Genomic DNA, 15,789 nt, shown 5'->3' with positions numbered 1-15,789 from the left:
CCTCTGACCTGTTGACGTAAACATCTTGCGACTTCTTGCGTTTTGTAAACAATGCAACAAAAGGGTGGCAGCGTGCAGAAGATACATTATGGATAATCTTGTAAAGGTAAGAGGAATTTAATACTCCGTTTGATCGATACAGGAAATAGGATCGTTATGTTTAATTGATAGTGAGATAATTTCAAAACCTTTTTAGCTGGACCCTCTTGTAAACAAGTAGTGTAGTGCTTGGTGTCGTCCGATCACAGTTAACAGTTTTTGTATTGAGTTGTGCTTGAAATGTACTGTAATTCTGCAAACTGTTAATAAAATACTTCAATCAAAATGCACTGATATAGCCATGGCAAATGACGCTCGTACATGTTTCAGGGCTAGCACTGATACAGTTTGGTTCAAATCCTAAAAGGCTAATAATTATTTGGACAGTTCTGATAATCAAACATCGATCCATCCATACATATTCTACCACCAGCTAAAGTTAAAGCCGATCTGCTCCATGAAGAAACGGAAGGTGTTGGCTTGCTGACGTACCTTTTACTGATACTGTAATGTACTGCGTTTTCCCATTTTTTACTTTATTATTTAACTGCATTTATGATTACTTCCTTTTTTTTGCATAGAAGTGTACCTCTGGTCCATAGCCCTATTGATCTTGCTGCAAGCCAAGGCAGCAAGAGCATTAGGGACCAGAGCTAATAGAAGTGTATATTTGTACAGTGTCTTTACATGTTCTGATGAGTTGAAAATGGAGGACGCTGATGTAATCAAGTCAAGTACTTATTCTGGTTTTATCCTCGTAGCAGTTTTTGTACAAGCTGTACTTTCATTTGAACTACAAGGCAGGCATCAGTGTTCAAATGCCCTAATAGAGACTCCCCTAATAGTTGACTTTATGTTGTAAAGCTCTCTCATTGTCTATTTTCCTGCAAGATGTGTTTTGTCTATGAAAACCTGACAAATATCCCCTAGGCAGGCAGTACCAACTACCAAGTCGGTAATACCGCCCATGACCACAATTTTCATTTAAAAACAAAAACGTGTGTGTGTGTGTGTGTGTGTGTGTGTGTGTGTGTGTGTGTGTGTGTGTGTGTGTGTGTGTGTGTGTGTGTGTGTGTGTGTGTGTGTGTGTGTGTGTGTGTGTGTGTGTGTGTGTGTGTGTGTGTGTGTGTGTGTGTGTGTGTGTGCGCGTGTGTGTGTGTGTGTGCGCATATATCTTTCCTTTGCATTGTATTTCCTATGTATGCTGACGGAGACCTTTCATAATGGCTGACCTTTCATGTCACCTCCTCCTCTCCTCACATCAGATGATGACTTTGTTAAAACTGCAGTCCAGAATTTAGTTTTGACTAATCAAATGTTATAGCTATCATATTTGCATTGAGCGACAGTGGTCTCCCTAGTCTACCTTTTTGACCCTGTTTCGGTTACGATGCATATTACTGGTTGACAAGTACTACTGCCTGGGGAGCTCATAAGCACATCATACCCTAGCCGCAATTTGCAACTCTAGATTTTTTTACAATCTGTTGAATCTAGAGTTGCAACACCCTCCATCCACTTCCTATTCATGATTTTCGGTTTCTGATCTGCTGGTCTTAAATGACGTTAAACTCACCAACATTGCAGCTGTAGTCCAAGCTTGAATTATCCTCTTTCAATCTGCCGAGCTTGTTTTTCATAAAAATCCCCCGTAGACATGTTATGAGTTACTTTCTGTCCAAAATATTCCAAGAGTTCACAATCCGAGCCGCCATATTGTATTTTTGCAACGTGCCGTAAAACAAGATGTGAGGGGGAGCGCTTGTTTAATAGAAGGCTGTGCGTGATGGGGTGTCACACTGCGTCTGCCTCTTATTTTGGTGTCTTACCTGCGCAGGTAAGATTCTATTAAACAAGCGCTCCCCCTCACATCTTGTTTTACGGCACGTTGCAAAAATACAATATGGCGGCTCGGATTGTGAACTCTTGGAATATTTTGGACAGAAAGTAACTCATAACATGTCTACGGGGGATTTTTATGAAAAACAAGCTCGGCAGATTGAAAGAGGATAATTCAAGCTTGGACTACAGCTGCAATGTTGGTGAGTTTAACGTCATTTAAGACCAGCAGATCAGAAACCGAAAATCATGAATAGGAAGTGGATGGAGGGTGTTGCAACTCTAGATTCAACAGATTGTAAAAAAATCTAGAGTTGCAAATTGCGGCTAATCATACCCCCCAGCCAACTGAGGGATTCACAGAAGTATGGGAGACTGGTTCAAATCCCTGGTAGAACATTCAACTCATTGTTATGTGTGAACTCTGTTAGATGCAACTGCATGAAACGGGATTCACACCATTGGTTGAGTGTCAGTAAGCTAAAGCCACATTCAGAACCTCTAGTAAGAGAAATCGAATTAATAAAACCAACACACCTGCATTAGTCATGTATATAGGCTATTTGGGTTTTTTTCCATGAATGTGAGTGTGCTTCACTGCTTTTGTTTGCTTTTTATGACACTTATTTCCTCAGGTGCATGGAGGCGGAGGATATGACTCAGATTTCAGTGAGGAAGAGGAAGGGGAATCCTCTCAGAGAGGCATTAAAAGGTAAAAGTCCATTAGTTCTATTATTAACTTCAAGACCTCCATAAAGAGCTGGCTGAATAGCAGCTGGACCTAATTATAAGCATCAGTTAGGGAGTGTTTTTTAGTAGTACATTTAAAATTGCATGAACATATTTATTATTGATTTGATTGTCTATGTTCTTTTTTTGTCTTCCGACAAGCTCAAGGATACTTTGATGTGCGAAGCCAGATTTTATTTGTTCCTTTGTTGACAGGAAACGTGAGGATGAAATTCTACAGAAACCATTCAAGAAAGGAAGACACTCCAAGGTGGCTCACAGGAGTTTCCACTCCAGTGAAGTGGACAGGTAAGTAATCATTAACATTAGGATTGATTCTTTTCATATATAATTTATAATAAGGCTTAACGCTCGCCTAACTTTTGTAAAATGGTGATTTCTATTTATGGTCACATTGTGACTATGCTTCTTGCGCCTCAATAGGAAGGCACCAGTCCAATAAATTTGTTACGACAATGTTGCCATTATAGAAAATTTAACATTATTTCTCATACTGACAACTTGTGGTTGAAACAATTTAAAATTAATTATATTAGTATCATTGAAATAGTGGTGAGTGGCTCACCTAGTAGAAGTAGAGCGTATACCATATCAAGGTCCAAGGCCCAAAACATTCAAAAATAAATCATGCTGAATGACAATTTGACGTATTAGATTTTCTTGTAATTTTACAGAGAAGAAGCCAGGAACAGAAGAGCCCATCTGATATCATTGAATGCTGTATCCTTCTTGTGATTTACATCAACTAAACTGTTTTAGTATTTTTTGTAAGTTTTACTACCCCGTTGTGTCTTGAATAAATTGGAGGCATACATTAGTGGCCACATGGCACAGGGAATCAAGTTTATGTATATACTGTAGACGTGAATATGCAAAGTAATAGCCTCTCCTTAACCTGATATCTGCAGTTTGAACGACACAAGAAGTTTGTCGGTGACTACATTCTGTATTATGGTGGGGAGACAGCTGATTTTAAACGGTCCACGTAAGTACTAGTATCCTCATGAACTTAAAACAAGGCAAAGTCTAATTATGATGTGGGCTCCCTGTCGAATTTGTATCTATCATACTAAGTTAGTAAGTTACCATGTGTGCCGTTTGTGAACAGTGACACTGTATAAAAATTGCATTCATTGCACGGTTCAAAACCTGCCTCTTGTCTTTCAAATATATACCACAGTGTCAACCATTACTTTACCCAATCTCAAAATACATGCATGGAATCTGGATTCAAGGCTTAACGTGGCATGTTGTTCTGCTTTTTAAAATCTCTTCCTCGCAGAGAAAAAGACAAAACCGATCTGGACGTGGTGCGGGAGAACCACCGCTTCCTGTGGAGGGATGAGGACGAGGACGAGATGACATGGTAATTTCCACCTTGAAAGAGAGTCCAGTCACACTGTGCTCAGGAATGTGTGTTTCACAGATGCAAAAACATAACTAGTAGTAACTATGAATTTGGACAGTTATTCATTTTAAAAACAAACAAATCTAAAATTCCATAAATACGCAACGCGTTGTGGACTTCTGCTATTTTCACTAGTGTGGGGTCCCAGCAAAAGTCAAATCTCTCTTTTGGGTCTCGACCTGAAAAGTTATTTTAAATTAACAGTTTCTCTGGTTTATTCTCACCTTAGCACTTAGCAGCTATGCAAATAATGCTTAAGCAACATGTCTAAGACATAATGTAATTTGAATTTACATGGCCATTTATAGTGCTATGCTAACTCTTTCCACTTGTATTATGTGCTAGGGAGAAGGACTTGGCCAAGAAGTATTATGACAAGCTGTTTAAAGAATACTGCATAGCTGACCTCAGTAGATACAAGGATAACAAGGTATGATGGATCATGGATGGATCATGTATCTGTCTGTTCAAGGAATGTTCTCTTTTGAAGTAAAAATGTATAAATGAATCCATACATGCATGGGAATACTGCAATATCATATAGATGACATCATTAATACTAGAAAGCAGCTTATTGTAGGTCATTGTATATTTTCTATCCAACAGTTTGGCTTTCGATGGCGAATTGAGAATGAAGTCGTTTCTGGTAAAGGTAAGTGTTATAACACAACCCCATATAGAAGCCACTCAAAATTCAGTATTTAAGTCCGACGTCATTTTGTAGTGCTACGTTACGTCCGGGTCCAAGTGGCACCAGCTCCCGTCCGCATCCCATTGTAAATAGAATATCTATATTCTAAACGCGTGAATCTTTTTCAATTGACGTTATTTTTCAGAAAGGAAGCCATAGAGGGTTAAAATGGGTCTTAATGCTTCCAACTCGAGTAGAATTATTAATGTTTTGTACAAGTGTCCATGACAACAAAAATATATGATGTGGAGACAATAAAGACTATTATTATCATTATTATTGAAGGTGGCAAGAGTCCATTTGCTCGGTAAAATATTTCGGGGGATATTTACAATGTGTGCAGGCTTGAGTATGTTGAATCTAGTTTGCATTAATGAGGATTTAGTTGACACAATCAAATAAAATGGTGATAGTATTCCATGTGGGGCAGACGGCCTGTCACAGCCAGATTTTGGAGAGCAGCGCAGCTTTGTTGTTGCGAGGAAAGCGGTAAAATGAGACTTTCGTGGTTGCTTTCGTCAGATTTAGTCCGGCGGAGCGTCACAGTATAACTCCATGGGGACACAAAAGCGACACAAAAGTAGGACCCGGAAGTATCTCAGGAGGGGGCGCTCACGTCACAGCTAAAATACTGAATAGTTATAAATTCCCTCAAAAGCAAGCGTTGCACTGTTTTACCACCAGATGGCGACAAAGATCAAGCTTCAACATACACGATCTCAGGATGGGATTTCTTAATCTTATAAATATACTACCAGCAGCGAAACCCCTGCAACATAGGAGCTACTGATAAAGATGATTTATATTATGTACACTTAATGGCCAAGTACCTACTCAAGCCAAGCACATTGACATGTAAAATCACCTCATTTGTGTTCCATTAACTAGACTCAAAATACATCAAAAACCTTTATTACATGTGGTATTGCTCATATTTACCTGGAAAAAATCCCCACCAAAAGTGTTTCTTGATTTTTCATTACACAAACTGGAGGTAGTTGAGCTGTTGACTTTGATAGTTAACACTGTCATTACATTCCACGTAATTACATTACATTCCACGTCATTACATTCCACGTGTATAGCAACTTTTAATAACAAAATAAATCCACCACAAACGCCCCTTTCAGTGTCTTAAAATAAATAGATTGCACAATGAAGGTTGGGGGGAGGGCAGTGTGTTATTGATATTTCTGTAGTTGGCTGTGGATCATAGGACATGTCATGTTGGTACAGTTATATAATACTAGCCATTGTCTGATAAGTTCAATTACTAATAGCATTGACCTGCCGTACCATGGCCTTTCTCACAATATGAGAATATTTAGCACTGGCAAATACCACAAATTCAGTGAGACGGGAACACATGCAAAAACAAGTCTCAACCTAACATTCTGCTGCTCTAACAACCCTTCAAGCTTCAGGATTGAGTGTATACAATTTTCCACTCCATCATAAATTTACTTTTAGTCTTCAGTAGGTTATAGGCCAAAGTTAACTGGCCATTCCTATGTCGGCTGGTCCAGCTGTCAGAAGGAATGTGCTTCTGTTTGAAATTCCCCACTATGTAATTACATTATACTTTACGTCTTTTGAGAAGAAAACAGTATTTAAAGGCTAGTTAGCGCTAACACACGGTCTACTGTACCTAGCTGTCTCACACGTGGATTAAAATTTGTCAACCTCTGATGTGTTCCCTAATTAGTAGAAGGCCATGTTAAGCCAACTTTCTAACATCTGAGAGAACAGGTCTATTTCTGTCCTAGCTTTTGTCAAATGTGAAGTGAGGGGCGCTCACAATCACAATTTGCGTCCACACTTTTGTCTTCAATGTTTGTGTTTACACAAACACTCAAAGCTGGACATAAAAAGGGGGCTTAAAAAAGGGAAAAAAAGCTGACAACCATGAAAGAGTACTGAGCAAGGTGGCTGGTGTCGATAATCACACAGCCACCTGCCTGTCGGGATGTCCCTACTGATCTCATGACCTGTGTCTGGTGGCATTAGGGAACTATATTGACGTAGGCCATCCTGTCCTCTATTAACGGGTCAATAAGGCAGTCACCTCCACCCGACAACGCTCCACCTGCAGCACGTCATGTCACGTCACGTCAACCCTCACCTGTCCGTTTATATGAGATACAGGCATAGGGTTTTATTTGCATTGTATTTGTAATCCCCATAGGGGGATTTTAGATCGCCTCATATAATACCGCTTGACTCATATGGATATGAAGAATCAACTGACTGAGAGAAAACGCTATTGTTACTGCTACTGAATTAGTTAAATTTTTGCTAGAAAACAGACTATCATATATGAGGGACTGACGGTCCCTCATATATGATAGTGAGTATTAGTGACGCTGAGACAGCTTGTTTATTTTTGCTTATATGAAATGATTTTAAGATGACCCCATGTTATTCTCCATAGAGGAATTACTTCCGTGAACCAGGGGAATCGAGGGGACGAGCGAGTGACGTCAGGACTTCTGCGCTCTATTAGTTTGACAATAAATCATAGTAAAAAAGGAAAATAATCATTGTGAGAGCTCTATTCAGAAATGGGTGTCATTATGTGGCACTTCAGTGACAAATGAATGTGATTTGACATAATGGACTTTTGAAGTTGGAAATTGATAAACTTGTTGCTTTCCTTGGTCAAGGTCAGTTTAAACCCACACTGCACTTGGCAATTAGCAAGTGCAGTGCAATTATTATTTTTTATTTCAAGTCCTGTGGAGAATGGGGTGATGCTTAAAAGGAGCTTTGAACAAGGCCTAAGAGCTGCTTCAGTTACAATTGCATGCTATTCATTTTTAACTTGGTTATATGAGAGCAGCTAGAGAAAATGTCAATGGTTGTGGAATGAAGTATGGACTAATCAGCTGACTCAGAGTCAATCTTTATTGTCGCATCACATTACAAGTACGGTGGGTGAAAACATTGGTTGTGCAGGCTCATGATGCAGGTAAAAAGGATAGAGAGAGGAGCATAAAGTGCATAATATGACAATTGTGAAAACAGTTCACATGGGTGAATGTACAGTATGTACGAGTATAGATAAAAGGAGTCCCTAAAACAAGAATCGGTTCAGTCTGTGCATCAGACTTAGCTCTTGTTCAGCAGTCGAATTGCTGAGACTTGGTGGTTCTGCTCCTGATACTCCTGTAACGCTTGCCTGGCCGTGGGTGCGGCAGCGGGTTGAACAGGCTGTGAGGCTGGGGTGGTGAATGTCCCTGATGATACTTGTCGCCTTAGTCACGCAGAGTTTCTCATTGTCCTGGAGGGGGGGGGGAAGCTCCCCTCCCACGATGCGCTGCACTGTTCGCACCACTCTCTGCAGTGATCTGCGTTCCGCAGTGGTGCAGTTTCCAAACCACGCGGTGGTGCAGCTTGTCAGAACACTGTATGGTGCTGCTGTAGAACGCTCTGAGGATGCGGGGGGGCTCACTCTGAACTTCTTCAAGCGGTGGAGGCAATAGAGTCTCTGTTGGGCTTTTTTCACCACTTTTTGGTGTGTGGGGCCCACTTCAGGTCCTTAGAGATATGTATCCTCAAGGATTTAAAGTCACAGACCTGTTCCACTGCAACGCCGTCGATGTAGATGGGTGCGTGCTCACTCTTCTGCTTCCTAAAATCCACGACCAGCTCTTTGGTCTTACTGACGTTGAGGTCGAGGTTGTTTTCCTAAGACCACTGTCAGTGTGCCAACCTCAACTCTGCAGGCCGTCTCATCATCTCATCATCATTTTCGATGAGGCCCATCACTGTAGTATCATCTGCATGCTTTGCGTCTAGTCTGGTGGGAATGATGGCGTTAAAAGCAGAGCTATAATCTACAAACAGCATTCGGACACATCTGCGGGTGAGTGCAGAGTGCAGAGAGCCAGGGCAACTGCATCATCGGTGGATCGGTTCTGACGATATGCAAATTGCCATGGGTTCAATGTGGCCGGCAGCAAAGAGCAAATATAGTCTCTCACCAGTCTTTCGAAACATTTGATCACAGTCGGAGTGAGGGCCACCGGTCTCCAGTCATTCAGGCACGCCACCTTGGAGTGTTTGGGTACGACGGTACCACAATGGATGACTTGAAGCCAGACGGGACCACAGCCTGGGAGAGGGAGAGGTTATCGGTCGGGTCCAACGGCCTTGCAGGTATTCACCCGCTGGAAGGCTCTGCACACATCAGCCTCCGTGATGGTTAAAGGGCAGGTCTTCTGCAGGTAGTGGGAGGTTGTGGCTCAATTCCAATGCACACACACACACGCACTCACACGGCGATCCTGCGGTCAGTTCACTGTGCTCCTGGAAAGCTGCATGTACCCTTGTGACAACATCTGTGGTTTGGAAAAAATATGTCATTGCCACTGAAACACTTGTGTGCTCTTCATATAATTGGTCCTCACTAATGCTTATAATATGGTACCATTTTGTGGAGGGCTGTGGACAGTTCGGAAACCCGCCTACCAGTGTCATCATCGATGGGGAATCCAAGCTAAGAGAAACTGGAAAGTGAGAATGCTATAATGGTAGCCATTGTTCTCAGGATAATCAAAATAAAGCATTTGGAACCTTGTTTGAAGAAAAAAAAACGCTGCCTAGCGATGATGTCACTGGTAGATGGGTTTCTGAAGTGTTCACGGACAAAAAAAGGGTACCATTTCCTCATGAGCATTAGTGAGGACCAATGTTATGAAGGTGGGTTGAAAATAGTTGATGTCGTGTCCTTTTACTATTACACCCTCAGTGTCACATTCACATGGACTTTCCTCATCATCCTTTACAGATCTGTTTATTTACACTGTATATGATGTCAGTCAGCCAGAACGCCAACGTCACCACAGAGCCCTAATCTACAGTAATACGGCACATTGAAGAACGTCTCCTTCTACCGCCGTTTGTCCCAAGTCACACTAAGCACTAAGCGGCCAGGACAGCAACCACTACAACATCTTTCTGACGTCGATCACATACTTCACACCCCACCCGTAAAAAGGACGTTCTCCTTCCTGACGCACTCTCTCACTCCGTCACTATTCGGAAGATCCCCGCGGGCCAGATCAATGCCATCATAAGCCCCTCTGGGCTTAAGGCAAGCCTCAAGGCAGGCTGAGCCGCCAGGGTAGGACAGAGGACACCATGAGAGGGAGAGACGGGGAGGAGGCAATGTAAAGGCAGTCTGTGGGACACATGCTCAAAGGACAATTCATAATAGTGATAATGAGGCAACACAAGAAGTCAAGAGTTATGGAGGATTTTACTCGAGTAGGAGAAAAGACTTACATGACCTGGCATGTATGGAATCCCAGTCTGACTCCCAGAGATACAACAAGGCGACAGCTTTTATAGCTCACTCCCACACAACAAACCCCCAACATATAGCCTCAAGACATTCACCAAATGGGACAGTGACATCATAAAACAACCAGCACCGAACAGCACTCGGACTGTAACTTGAGAGAGGAGATACTATAACGGAGTATTATTAAATGTTTATATCTTAATTTCCACGACAGCGGTATGGGTCAGACTCGGAGATGAATGGGAGAAGGAGGACGGGCATGGGAGTAGGCCTATCACAAGTATTACATAATTGCCTAATTGCAATTATTTGACATAATCACAATTACTTTTGCATAATCATCAATGAAAAATGTTCAGATATTTTACAGAAAATAGAATAGCAGATCTACAAGCCTACAACACATCACCTTGTGACATGTAAGCTAAAGCTTGCAGATTTAAGTGATATTATTAAATATGTCAGTCATTTCTTTGCAATTAAATTAATTGTCATCTGCCCTGTGCAATTTGTGATTATGAAGACATTTAAATTGCATTCTGTGCCAAAAATTGTAATTGTGACGGCTCTAAGGGAAGAGGAGACGAGAGAGGAAGGAGGACAGAACAGGGGGATGTGCAATAAGAGGTGATGTGAACCAGGAGAGAAGGAGTAATGGTAAAGGTGGAGCAGATGGTGGTGGACCAGGGTCTGTCAGGCCACCCTGGAGTTTGGCTGGATTGAGGTCTTTTCACTGCGTCGTTTTCAGTCGAGTTAAGATTTACTGAAGTGGTTCCCAACCTTTCCTGGATCACGGCCCACTTGAAAATCTGGCCCACCCAAAATGACCCCACAAGTTGGGAATCGCTGATTTAATGTGATTTATTTCTCCCTCTCAACCCACATTCCCTTTGGCTTGTTTTAAGTCTTTCGTTATGCAGCACCGATGTTTTCATACATTCCTCCTCACGAGTACAGCAAAGGGAAATGTCAACTGATAAAAAATAACACTATCAAAATACATAAGTTGTGTACATTTAGTCTCTTGTGAGATCACTAAGCAGCAAATATCAATAATATTGAATCAAATGTGTCTAAGGAGTGTGTGCGTGCACTCTCTCATGGACTTGCAGGTCAGTTCCAGTGTGGCAACAAGCGATGTGAGAAGCCGGAAGGTCTAAAGAGCTGGGAGGTGAACTTTGCCTACGTGGAGCAGGGTGAGAAGAGGAACGCTTTGGTCAAACTCAGTAAGTCACGTGACATATTCTCCTTTAACCACATGGACCCTAGCTTCCCTATGCTGGGCATGAAATGAACATTCAGCCAAAATACTGCAGAAGATCTGCAACTTCACAATAGGATGAATTGGCTATTTTCAGCCAAGAGATTTGGTGTAGAGAGAAAAAGTAGGGGGTCAGCTATATGACCCCAGTCAAAATATACAATTATATAGTTTAAGTGGCTATTGCCTGTTTAGCAAGCCATGTACACTTTACATTGCTACCACAATTTTCCAAAACAAACGTTCAAGAGATAAATAAACCATCATTCTTCTCCTGCTTGTCCTTACCATGAAGAAATAAGTCATAAGTCAATAGGTGGAAACCAATAGCTTCCTGGAAGGTAGGAAAAAGTTGAAATTTGAAAATCTTAAAAAATAGTATGGTATACTTGGTAAGTTATGTTAAGTATACAAGTATGTTTACCTTACTGCAGTCTAAACATGCGGTAACACCAGTGTACTGTAGTCATGTTCAGCTTGCCTGTCTAAGCCTCAGACCATAATAATCTTCCTTTGGGTATCATACCTTAGATAATCCTCTTAGAATGATTAACCATAAGTGGTTATTGTAATACCCGTCAACCAGGAAACTACCAGGCCGTTTTAATGAGCTAGGATGATGTGCGAGGCCCAGACAAGTTCATCATCATCTCATCTATGCAAGACAGTAAGACACATGGAGAGACTTAATGCGCGCACACACACACACACACACACACACACACACACGACGGCTGCAAGTACACACATGCATCGTACGACTGCTTTGATCTTTAATTAGGCACCGCTTACCGATTTTCTTTTTTTCATGATTGAGGCCTTGCAAGAGAGTAGATCTGACGTCATGATTGTTGATATTGATGAACAACATTGTGTTTTGTAGGACTGTGCCCTGAATGCTCCTTCAAACTAAACTATCACCACAAGTAAGTGTGTGCACTTGTCATCATGTACAATGCCATTAGAATTTTGGAATGGACGATTCATTGATGATATGTATGTTTAGGAGGAAAGAAGTGAAAGCAAAGAAGAAGACACTAAAGCAATCAGAGGAGAATCAGGAACCACCACAAAAGAAGAAGAAAAAGAAGACCTCCAAGAAACACAAAAACAAACACAGACGACACAGAGGTAAAACATCACACACCATCCTCTCCTCTCCTAAATAGCTCTATTCTAATGACTCCAATTGACTCCATGTAAATATGAGTTCAGAGGTTATTGGCAACAGTGTGTCCTTGACTCCTTACATGTGAAGGTAATGAGTGACGTTTTCCTGTATAGTAAATACAGTACAGTGTTTATATTATCTCCTCCCTCTCTGCTCAGATCAAACCACCTCCTCCAGCAGTTCAGAGGAATCGCACCACTCGGACAAAGGTAGCTTTGATAAACACACACACACACACACACACACACACCTCTCTTTGGGTTGGCTCTGTGCCGTGACCACTACTGACGGGAGACTCTTTGGTGGAGCCTTGTGAGGTTAAAGTTAGGTTTAGGCATAGTTTTTGTGAGGTCATATAATATAAGCCTGCCCTACTAGTAGTAGCCGGCGCCGTAAAACAAGTGTCCCAACGGTCCCATCAGCACCCATCGAAACCATAGATGGACAAAGCGTTCCCCGGGTCTAACATGGACGTAAAATGAAGCCTGTTATTCCTGCACTGTAAGTCGCCATCTTTCTAGATCCGTTTGGGCCCAGCTGGCCATTGGCTGGCTCAGTTTGGGCCCAGCTGGCCATTGGCTGCCCAGACAACGAGGCGGGACTTCCCCCCTTCTTCTCCGTTGGTTTTTATTTTGACTCGAGTGGGTGGGGACTCCCGATCATAGACTGTAACGGTAGTGACTGGAAGCAGAAAGTATTCATGACCATGTTTATTAAGGTAATACAGTCTAGGTGAAGTTGGGCCCAAATACATGGACTTCTATGGGGCTATGGGTTTTTTTGGGCCCAATGACAGCGCCACAACAGGCCATTATATGAACTTTCAGGAGTTTCAGGCTTCACAAAATATCTGTCTGACTGCCCCCCTGATCGAAACCTAGGCTCTGCAAAAAGAGACCACTGACGGACGACCGTAAAGATGACTCTAAACACGACCTATTCATGATTGGCTACCTCCTAGCAAACTTACTAGCGACCTAGTCTTGATTGGCTGCCTCCTAGCAACCATACTAGCGACCTAGTCGCCTAAGACAATGGGAGTCTGAACGGCATAAAAACCCATACTCTGAACACTGCAACGCAGAGCGAGTGGCAACAGCAGCTAATGTTATGAGCTAACTGGAGCTACAGGAAAGCTATAACAAAACACAGTGAGTGAACCAACAAAAGAACGATGGAAACGAACGAAAACGGGCGCTACAAGAGCTTAGACTGAGTCATTTTCTTGTTTTTCTTTCTGCATCCCCACCCCTTCTGAGTCTGACCAGTATGAAATGAAAAATGCCGTTGTCCCCTATGCTCCAATGTGCTTGAGGGTTAACATAAACACACAATAAGCATGAGGGCCACATTCCAGGGTCAGAGGTATAAGTCACAAGGCATACGTAAACATGGCTTTGACCTGAGGCTATGAGTTAACCATCCATTAGACCCCCAAAAAAACACTCAAACATGTACTTGTGCACACTCAGCTATTCAAGAAGAAAAACATTGTTGCCACATTTTGCCTTGTCAACAGGCTCATTTATTTGGATTTTGGGATGCTGGCCACGTTAGAGTGATTGACAACTTTCTACATCTCCCCCATTAGACGGCAAATCTGGCGCTGAGGCAGAGGGCCAATCGGAAGCGGATCACTGGCGAGGACCCGCCCCCGCGGTGGAAGAGAAGTCGAGGTGAGACGACTCACCCCTAACCACAACATTCCTATTTTGAGCATGTCATTATAGGCAACATTTTTTCCAAATTCCAAAAATATATAAAAATATATATCAATATATCAAGATCTGTTTTTGAATTCCAGCTATTTTCGAACATACAACAAAGCGTATAGGGGGCTTAAGTAGTTACTTTTGAGGGATAAAGGTCCCGCAGTGCTTCCATTTGAACAATGGATGCAGGCTGGTGGCTCAGCGCATCGCCCGTATAAAATGTTATGTTCTGGATCCAAATGCAGCTCTTCTGTAATTTACTAGCACACATAACTCACCATTATTGTTTTTCTTATCTGTCCAGGGAGGAGGAGTTCGATGAATACTTTGAAGACATGTTCCTTTGAGTCACCTCGTATCTGCTGCACCAGCGAGCCTTGTCTTCCTGCAGCATTGTTGCTTTTTCTGTTTGTTATTAGATGTCCAAACCAATGTCCAGAGCGCATTATCCTTTTGGATATTAATCCATTTTTATTGAACATCTTCATGCAAGTTGGCATCAGCAGGCAGTTCAAATCCACCGTATATAAATCGCTCAAATAAACAAATACATTGAAGCTGACAGCAACACAGGGCATGACTCCTCGTGCATGGTGTTGCTGTGTGTGGCCTTTCCCCCATTGCACACCTGGCCGCAATCATCCCTTTCCAGGTATAAATTAGTATCCACCCATCACCTGTGGTGATTACCCTGCAACAGGGGTGCCAAAAAGGTAGATCGTGATCTAACAGTAGATCAGGGTGTGCAGGTAGACCACATGACATGCCCCTAAACAAATATGAATTCATATATAAAAGAATCATCTGCAAAATTGGCATCTGCCATTTGAATTAAGGTGAGATTGATTGATATGAAAAAGGGCATGTCAGCTCAAACCCACAATGCAATACTTTGTTTTGTGAGTGTTGGGCACTCACAAAACTAGTCGTGTGTGCAACCCTGGCCTGAAATGTCTATCAAAGCCACACCCATACAGCATGAATAAACAAAACAAAATAACAGACATTTTATTTTGGCTCCAACACTGTGTGTGTGTGTTTGTTTGTGTGTGTGTGTGTGTGTGTGCGCGCCATGTATTTACTGTAGGTGTATCTACATAAGGTAGAAGGGGTGTGTGTGTGGAATACGAGACTGCTCGCCCCTTTACCAACTCGCCCCGCAACCTTTTTTTTAAAGGTATATTCAGTGATTTTACTCAAAAAACCTTAGGTTTCGTTTTTGGCTGTGGGACCCAGCCTTTCGTCCAATCAGGATAGAGAGTCAAAAACGAAACCTAAGGTTTTTTGACACCCAGGGGTTAACTGGGGACAGGGAGGAACTCCTTATATGGCCAGCACACTCTATAGTAGGGAGGATTATCACAACAAAACAAAAAAATAAGTGATATTTGAATTAAGTGAAATCACTGAATATACCTTTAATGTAGTTAACAGTTAATTTAGTATTTCCCTCCCTCTCTGAAATGATCTTGTATACAGATTTATTTGATTGCATAGTAGTCGATCTCTATACTCTAACATTTAGAAAGAACAACATGTCACAGAGACGGTGACTGCTTAATCTAGGACCTTCAAGCAGTTTATTTTGTTTTATTAATCACATTTCTTCCATG

The 15,789-nt window shown here is 41.9% G+C and overlaps 2 protein-coding genes across 2 annotated transcripts in view; both read left to right on the top strand.

Moving 5' to 3' along the window:
* The window catches only part of LOC310874920 (leucine-rich glioma-inactivated protein 1-like), a 429,872-nt gene that overhangs the window by 330,032 nt on the left and 84,051 nt on the right, over positions 1–15,789 (top strand). The gene's annotated exons all lie outside the window — the stretch shown is intronic.
* Positions 69–15,340, top strand: LOC310874442 (protein FRA10AC1-like). The gene is made up of 14 exons (XM_083787249.1): positions 69–106; positions 2,514–2,590; positions 2,824–2,916; positions 3,303–3,348; positions 3,537–3,613; positions 3,911–3,994; positions 4,382–4,466; positions 4,643–4,688; positions 11,145–11,258; positions 12,177–12,219; positions 12,300–12,424; positions 12,623–12,673; positions 14,056–14,140; positions 14,481–15,340. Exons 1-14 carry the CDS (start codon positions 89–91, stop codon positions 14,521–14,523), a joined length of 987 nt encoding a protein of 328 aa, XP_083643375.1. The 5' UTR covers positions 69–88; the 3' UTR covers positions 14,524–15,340.

Source organism: Protomyctophum parallelum (assembly GCF_964188405.1).
Source record: "Protomyctophum parallelum genome assembly, chromosome: 17".
Taxonomy (NCBI): Eukaryota; Metazoa; Chordata; class Actinopteri; order Myctophiformes; family Myctophidae; genus Protomyctophum; species Protomyctophum parallelum.
The sequence above is the reverse complement of the archived record's forward strand: the minus strand, read 5'-3'. Positions and strand labels throughout refer to the sequence as shown.

What these genes read in the sequence shown, in the direction of transcription:
- LOC310874442 (XM_083787249.1), top strand. An exon ending in ATCTGATATCATTGAATGCT is followed by an intron (nt 3,349 to 3,536) that starts GTATCCTTCTTG and finishes TGATATCTGCAG; the next exon opens with TTTGAACGACACAAGAAGTT. An exon ending in CAAACACAGACGACACAGAG is followed by an intron (nt 12,425 to 12,622) that starts GTAAAACATCAC and finishes CTCTCTGCTCAG; the next exon opens with ATCAAACCACCTCCTCCAGC.